Genomic DNA, 8,166 nt, shown 5'->3' on the forward strand with positions numbered 1-8,166 from the left:
ATCGTTTAATGTTGAATCTAGCTCCTATGTAAACTCCTTAATCTGTTTTGTCCACATTTACTGCCTTGGTTCCTTCTCATCTCTAGCCTAAACCACTGCTATAGCTTGCTAACTAGTCTTTGCCTTCCTCCTTCACATCCACACTACTGTCACATTTCTTTCTACAATACTTAAGACTGTCCTATTCCTTGTTTAAACCATCACTTAGTTATCTTTACCTTTAGCAGCATTTTCCAAAGTTTTATTTTATTTTTTCAAAGATTTATTTATTTATTTGAAGGGGAGAGAGAGAAAGAGAGAGAGAGAGAAAGCGAGAGAAAGAGAGTGATCTTCGATCTGCTAGTTTATTCCCCAAATGGTTGCAATGGCCAGGGATGGTCTAGGCGGAAGTTGAGAGCCTGGAACTCCATCCAGGTCTCCATGTGGGTGGAAGGGCCCTAGTGACTTGGACCATCCTTCGCTGATTTCCAAGGCACATTATCAGGGAGCTGGATTGGAAATGGATCAGCTGGGACTTGAGCCAGTGTTCCGGTATGGGATGCCAGCATTGCAGACAGTGGCTTGGGTTGCTTCACCACAACGTGGCCTCATACCACCACCACCACCACCACCACCACCACCACCAAAGTTTTATATGTAAACATTTGGTGTTAACTGAGATGATTTTAGAGGTAGATGGGTAAATGTTTTTTATTGTATATCTTTTAGAAATTGTTTATTTTTATTTGAAAGGTAGAGTGACAGGGAGAGCCAGAGAGATCTTCCAGATCCCAATTCACACCCCAAATTCCTGCAACAGTCAAAGCTGGGCCGGGCTGAAGCCAGTGGTCAGGAATTTCATCCAGTTCTCCCAGGAACCCAAGTACTTGAGCCATCATTCCTGCATTAGCAAGAAGCTGGACTAGAAGGCAGAGTAGCCAAGACAAACTGGTACACCAATACAGAATGCCAGCTTAGCAAGCAGCAGGTTAACCAGCTGCTCCACAACGCTGGCCCCAATACTTTCTATTTTTAATAGCTACATTCTGGGGTCGGTGCTGTGACATAGTGGGTAAAGCCGCCACCTGCAGTGCCAGCATCCCATGTGAGTGCTGGTTAGAGTCCTGGCCGCTCCACTTCTGATCCAGCTCTCTGCTATGGTCTGGGAAAACAGTAGAAGATGGCCCAACTGCTTGGGTCCCTGCACCCATGTGGGAGACCCAGAAGAAGCTCCTGGCTCCTGGCTTCAGATCGGCCCAGCTCCAGCTATTGCAGCCATTTGGGGAGTGAACCATTGGATGGAAGACCTCTCTCTCTGCCTCTGCCTCTGCCTCTGTAACTCTGCCTTCCAAATAAATAAATCTTTAAAAAGAAATTAGTTACGTCCTTATCTTAGTAGAAAAACACTTTTTTTCCATTTTTATTTTTCATTTTATTTGAAAGGCAGAGAAACAGAAGAATGTATCTTCCACCTGCTGTTTCACACCCCAAAAATGCCCTGTTAACAGCCAGGGCTGAGTCAGGCTGAAGCCAGGAGCCTGGAACTCATCCTGGGTGGCAGGGACCAAAGTACTTGAGCCATAGTCTGTTGACGCTATGGTGAACACTAGCAGAAAGCTGGATCAGAAGACGAGTGTGCTCAAACCAGGCACTTTGATTTGGGATCCCAAGTGCTTCTAAACTGCCATGCCAAACACCTGCCCCTATGTTTACTTTTTTCATTTTTAGATTTGTTTGTCTATTTGAAAGGCAGAGTTACAGAGAGAGAGAGAGAGGTCTTCCATCCGCTGGTTCACTCCCCAGATAGCTGCAATGGCTGGAGCTGGGCAGATCCGAAGCCAGGAGCCAGGAGCTTCTTCTGGGTCTCCTACATGGGTACAAGGGCCCAAGGACTGCTTTCCCAGACCATAGCAGAGAGCTGGATTGACCCATGGCCCCCACAAGGTTTACTTTTTAAACAGTCTATTTAAGGAAAAATACTAAGCAAAAAGTAATATGGCAGTTATTTGCAAATGTTAAAAATCATAGACGGGGTTGATGCTGTGGTATAGCAGGTATAGTTGCCACCTGCAGTGATGGGATCCCATATAGGTGCCAGTTTGAGTCCCAGCTGCTCCACTTCCAATCCAGCTCTCTGCTGTGGCCTGAGAAAACAGTAGAAGATGGCCCAAGTCCTTGGGCCCCTGCATCCATGTGGGAGACCCGGAATAAGCTCCTGGCTCCTGGCTTCAGATTGCCCCAGCTCCGGCCACTGTAGCCATTTGGGGAGTGAGCCAGTGGAAGGAAGATCTCTCAAGATCTCTCTCTCTCTCCCTTTCCCTCTCCCTCTCTCTATCTCTGCTTTTCAAATAAATAAATAAATCTTTTTTAAAAGTCATAAATAGTCAGATATTTGAAGTAGAGAAATTATTTCCTGAAGGCCAGCGCTGTGGCATCCACCTGTGGTGCCGGCATCCCATATGATCACCGGGTTGTGTACTGGCTGCTCCTCTTCTGATCCAACTCTCTGCTATGGCCTGAGAAAGCAGTGGAAGATGGCCCAAGTCCTTGGGCTGCTGGACCCACATGGGAGACCTGGAAGAAGCGCCTGGCTCCTGGCTTCATATTGGCGCAGCTCCAGCCATTGTGGCCGTTTGGGGAATGAACCAGTGGATGGAAGACCTCTCTCTCTCTGCCTCTCTTTCTCTCTCTGTGTAACTCTGCCTTTCAAATAAATAAATCTTAAAAAAAAAAAAATGACTTCCTACAAAATAAATTCCAAAACCCTTAGTATGGCACTTTGACCCAACACTGTATTTCCAGCTTTACTTCCCAGTCATATAGTATCAGGTATACACAATTTTTTTGCAATTAATATTCATTCATTCTGGGGCCGGCGCTGTGGCATAGTTGGTAAAGCCGCTGCCTACAGTGCCAGCATCTCATATGGGCGCCGGTTCAAGTCCTGGCTGCTCCACTTCTGATCCAGCTCTCTGCTATGGCCTAGGAAAGCAGTGGAAGATGGTCTAAGTCCTTGGGGCCCTGCACCCATGTGGGAGACCCAGAAGAAGCTGCTGGCTCCTGGCTGTGGATTGGCACAGCTTCGGCCATTGCAGCCATTTAGGGAGTGAACCAGCAGATGGAAGACCTGTCTCTCTCTCTCTCTCTCTCTCTCTCTGCTCCTCCTTCTCTCTGTGTAACTTTTTCAAATAAATAAATCTTAAAAAATATTCAGGCCGGCGCCGCGGCTCACTAGGCTAATCCTCCGCCTTGCGGTGCCGGCACACCGGGTTCTAGTCCCGGTTGGGGCGCCGGATTCTGTCCGGGTTGCCCCTCTTCCAGGCCAGCTCTCTGCTGTGGTCAGGGAGTGCAGTGGAGGATGGCCCAAGTGCTTGGGCCCTGCACCCCATGGGAGACCAGGAAAAGCACCTGGCTCCTGGCTCCTGCCATCGGATCAGCGCGGTGCGCTGACCACAGTGCGCTGGCCATGGCGGCCATTGGAGGGTGAACCAACGGCAAAAGGAAGACCTCTCTCTCTGTCTCTCTCTCTCACTGTCCACACTGCCTGTCAAAAAAAAAAAAAAAATATTCATTCATTCAATAAAGATTTACCAAATGTCTACTATGAGGCTGGCGCTGGGCTAAACTTTGGAGATATAGTTGTAAATCGGCATATTTGCTGTTAAGTATTACATTTTAATGGAAAAAAACAGACAGTAAACAAGTTGCAAAATAAACAAGGTAATTAAAGATTCCTATTTAAGTTCTGTGAAGGAAATAAACACAGAATAGGGTAGAGAATTCCCCTTTGTGGATGGCAGTACTGAGACCTAAAGGATGGGGCTGAACCAGCAGTATGAGGAACTAGAGAAAGGGCCATGGGAACACAAAGTTGCACACCACATTTGACACAAAGTGCAGGCTAAGATAAAAGTTACTGGTAGAGGAGGTTGATAATATATGTAAGTAAAGCAGTGTGATTTTGTAATGTATCATGTGCAACAAAACATCAAGAAAAGGTTTTACGTAGGGATATGGCCAACTGATTTTTTTTATTAATATAAAGAGAACAGATTTAATGTTTTTCATAGGTACAATGACCAACTTATTTTTTTGAAAGACATTTATTTATTTGAAAGTCAGAGTTACACAGAGAGAGAAGGAGAAGCAAAGAGAGACAGAGGTCTTCCAAGTGCTGGTTCACTCCTCATCTGGCTGCAACTGCCAATCCAAAGCCAGGAGCCTGGAGCTTCTTCTGGGTCTCCAACGCAGGGTGCAGGGACTCAAGGATTTGGGCCATCTTCCACTGCTTTCCCAAGCCACAGCAGAGAACTAGATTGGAAGTGGAGCAGCCAGGTCTCGAACCGGCGCCCATATGGGATGCTGGCACTGCAGGCAGCAGCTTTACCCACTTTGCCACAGCGCCGGCCTCCAGCTGATTTTTTAAGAACACCTCACTATCTATGAGAACAGAGGATTAGTGTGACCTAATCTCAACACAATTGCTTTGATTGGAAAATTACTCATCCTAGAATGCTCAAATGCCAAGCCCTCCCAGCCCTGGAAACTTTCTTTGTGTGACTGTAGCACTTTGGGACAGCAATTTCCACTTTCATACTGTGCTATTATTACAGTGTGTTGATGGTGCCACTTTTTGTCCTTATAGTCCCAGTGCCTCCTCTGTACACACATAAAGGCCTTCATAACTGATTAATAAATAAGTGAATATGCAGCCCAATGTTACTGAAAGCTTACATGAAGATTCCAGAATTTAAGAGAAATAGGGATTTTTGTCGCAACTCCTAGTTGTTTTTTTTTTTTTTTTAAGATTTATTTATTTGAAAGGCAGGTTAGTGAGAGGTAGCGACAGAGAAATCTTCCATCTACTGGTTCACCTCCCAAATGGCCAGGACTGGGCCAGGTGAAGCAGGAGCTAGGAACTTCATCTAGATCTTCCACATGGGTGTAGGGGCCCAAGATTTTGGCCACCTTCCCCTACTTTCCCAGGGGCATTAGCAGGAAGCTGGATGGAAAGTGGAGTTGTGGGGACTAGAACTCGAATGCCAGGCTTAACCCACTACACTACAACATGGGCTCCTATTTTTAAAGATTTATTCATTTGAAAAGCAGAGCGACACAGAGGGAGAGACAGAGGAAGACATCTTCTACCTGCGGATTCATTTGCCAAACCAAGAACCTGGACTTCCATCCGGGTCACCCACCGAGTGACAGGGGAGTAGTTAGCCCACCATCCGCGGTGGCTTTCCCAGGCCCAGCACATCAGCAGGGAGCTGGATTGGAAGCAGAGTAGTCAGAACTCCAAGTGCTCCAACATGCAATGCCAGCGCCGCAGGCAGTGGCTAAACTCCTTTTACCAGAATACAGATCCCTCCTAGGTTTTTAAATGTCAAATATCTGTACCATTTTTCAAAGAAATTAAAGCCCCTATTTTGTTTAAGGCCGTTTAATTCCCACAGACGGTAGGTAAGTTGCTATATGGCAACCATATTGTGTTCCTTTCCTTCAGTATGTTCCAGAAGCAGCTGTTGGGAGTGGGCATTGCTGACTAATTTTTCTTTCAAAGATTTATGTGAGAGGCAGAGTTACAGAAAGAGGGAAAGAAAGGTCTTCCATCTGCTGGCTCCCTCCCCAAATGGCCTCAACGGCTGCCGGAGCTGAGCCAATCCGAAGCCAGGAGCTTCCTCTAAGTCTCCCATGCAGGTGCAGGGGCCATCCTCTACTGCTTTCCCAGGCCATACCAGAGAGCTGGATCAGAAGTGGAGCAGCCAGGACACCAACCGGGTGTCCCAACCACATGGTATGCCGGCACCGCAGGCGATGCTTAACCTTAAGGCACAGCGCCAGCCCCTTAACGAATTTTTTTAAAAAAGTTTCTGATCTACGTTGAGTGCTCCTCGGAACTGGGTACAGGTATAAAAGTTTAAGAGGAAAAAAACCTGCTTCAAAATCCACTTCATAATTTGGGATGAAAAGAGGCGGAAAGCAACCCCCTAACTTAGAAATTAGGCCGGCACTCACTGTAAGCATTTTTCGTCCGCTACCGTAATTAGCAGAAAGGCACGACCTCCGCCCGCCACAACGCGGTGCACTTAGCTCGCAACCAGCTCAAAATGGCTGCAGGAACAGTTCCGGCTTCTTCCCGAACTAGCCCCGCCTCCATTTCGTATTTTCAGCGCGCCAGGGGGCGGGACTTAGAGGTAGCCTTTGATTGGTCGACTTGACTGAGGCCCTTTCCCCTCTGCGACAGTTTCCTGAGGCGCCTAGTGAGCGGCAGAGACGAGCGCTCGGAGGCAACATGGCGGACGTGCTGGATCTTCACGAGGCCGGGGGCGAGGATTTCGCCATGGATGAGGATGGGGACGGTGAGGGGAGAGGAGGCGGCTACGGGAAGCGGGGAAGGTGCGAGAGCGGGCGCAATAGGAAAATTCTCCCTGACTGGGATCCGGGATCCGGGTCCTGGTTGGGTTAGAGACCCCACCCCCTCTGGGAGGAATGGGGGCGGTACCGGGAAGGGACTGAAACTGGAGGTGGTGGCGGCGTCGGCTTGGGAAAAAACTGTTTCAAACGATGTTTGTTTTTATTGTTCATTCTTTTTCTTTTGGGGGCTCCAGAGAGCATCCACAAACTGAAAGAAAAAGCAAAGAAGCGAAAGGGCCGCGGCTTTGGCTCGGGTGAGTTGGGGGAAGATGGGATAGAGGGGTCAGAAAGGGCGAGTCAGGAGATTCGGAGTCTCTGCCCGACAGACGGGGGAACGGTGGGAGAAGGGGGAAGTTTGCGGTGATCTCTTGTGTGTCTCTTATAGAAGAGGGGTCACGGGCGCGGATGCGGGAGGATTACGACAGTGTGGAGCAGGATGGCGATGAACCCGGACCACAACGCTGTGAGTGAAATGAAACCTGTGGGGATTTGTGTCTGTAGGCACATAGGAGCAACAGAGATCAATACAGTAGGGGTGGCATCAGAGATAGCTTAACCTTAACCAAGGCTCTGGAGTCTGCACTGAAGTGTCTTGCGGAGACATCTGCCTCTCGTGTGCTCACCCAGCTTTCCTACTTTTCTCAACAGCTGTCGAAGGTTGGATTCTCTTCGTTACTGGAGTCCACGAGGAAGCCACTGAGGAAGACATTCATGACAAATTCGCAGAGTATGGGGAAATAAAAAATATCCACCTTAACCTGGACAGACGTACAGGATACCTGAAGGTATCCTGATTGACACTTGATTGCTGCGTGTCTTCCCTTTAAACAGCATTGGTAGTTTACCGCCCATGTTTGTGTGGTTGGCAGAGTAAAGTTAAAATAAGATGATATTGGAAATTGATTTTGTTAGACACAGCAAAGAGACAGAAACAGGCATACGATATGTATATAGTAGGAATAATGGTATACATTCACCCTTGGAAATGTACCAGTTTTTCTACTTAATTGTGAGTTTAGATTTGAGAAGATATTCAATGAGGCTTGGTGCAATGAGTGTTTCAATACCTGTCTGTTCTCTTGCCTTAGGGATATACTCTAGTTGAGTATGAAACATACAAGGAGGCCCAGGCTGCTATGGAGGGGCTCAATGGCCAGGATTTGATGGGACAGCCGATCAGCGTGGACTGGTGTTTTGTTCGAGGTCCACCCAAGGGCAAGAGGAGGTAAAGTGGAGAGGGAAACACTATCTTGGTGAAGGAAGTGTGAGCAGAACAGAACAGGGACATTGTGTCATGTCCATCTGATGAACTTCTCGTCTCTCTTTATGCTAGAGGTGGCCGAAGACGCAGCAGGAGTCCAGACCGGAGACGACGTTGAAAGCTCCTGTGTTATCCAGGTGGTCTCCGCAAGATTCCGTTTGGCCATTCAGTCTTGGGAGGAATAGGGCCACTGAAGCTCACTGTTTATATTTAACGTCTCACCCTATCAGTTAGTGTTGTTTTTTTTTTTTTTTTTTGAATCATGAATAAATGTTTTTCTTTTGTTTTCTACATTTAAAATCATTTTTCCTGTTCTGATATCGAAAGTCTTGAGGCACTGTTTATAGAAAGGTGGTATGGGTCATTGTGAAGATACTTCTCCCAAGGACTGAATTCTATGTAAGTTTCTATAGTAGGCCAGCACCGCGGCTCACTAGGCTAATCCTCCACCTGCAGCGCTGGTACTCTGGGTTCTAGTCCCGGTTGCTCCTCTTCCAGTCTAGCTCTCT

The 8,166-nt window shown here is 47.5% G+C and overlaps 1 protein-coding gene and 1 long non-coding RNA gene across 3 annotated transcripts; one reads left to right on the forward strand and one right to left on the reverse strand.

Annotated features, from left to right (window-relative positions):
• Nucleotides 1-4,066: 4,066 nt before the first annotated feature.
• Nucleotides 4,067-6,125, reverse strand: LOC138850551 (uncharacterized). The gene is made up of 2 exons (XR_011390470.2): nucleotides 5,998-6,125; nucleotides 4,067-4,290 (listed from the first exon to the last, which is right to left on the reverse strand). It is a non-coding gene; the product is annotated as an uncharacterized LOC138850551 (long non-coding RNA).
• A 126-nt stretch (nucleotides 6,126-6,251) lies between these two features.
• Nucleotides 6,252-7,957, forward strand: RBM8A (RNA binding motif protein 8A). Of its 2 annotated transcripts, none has more exons than XM_002715645.6 (6): nucleotides 6,252-6,341; nucleotides 6,591-6,650; nucleotides 6,782-6,859; nucleotides 7,045-7,181; nucleotides 7,485-7,621; nucleotides 7,730-7,957. In XM_002715645.6, the coding sequence occupies exons 1-6, from the start codon at nucleotides 6,275-6,277 to the stop codon at nucleotides 7,773-7,775; spliced, it is 525 nt and encodes a 174-aa protein (XP_002715691.1). In that variant the 5' UTR covers nucleotides 6,252-6,274; the 3' UTR covers nucleotides 7,776-7,957. The 2 variants fall into 2 exon arrangements, with proteins under 2 accessions (XP_002715691.1, XP_051713294.1); XM_051857334.3 differs by having other exon boundaries at nucleotides 6,785-6,859.
• Nucleotides 7,958-8,166: the final 209 nt, after the last annotated feature.

The sequence above is a fragment of the Oryctolagus cuniculus genome, chromosome 7, assembly GCF_051225735.1.
Source record: "Oryctolagus cuniculus isolate XC-2025 breed Fujian yellow rabbit chromosome 7, ASM5122573v1, whole genome shotgun sequence".
In the NCBI taxonomy this organism is placed as follows: Eukaryota; Metazoa; Chordata; class Mammalia; order Lagomorpha; family Leporidae; genus Oryctolagus; species Oryctolagus cuniculus.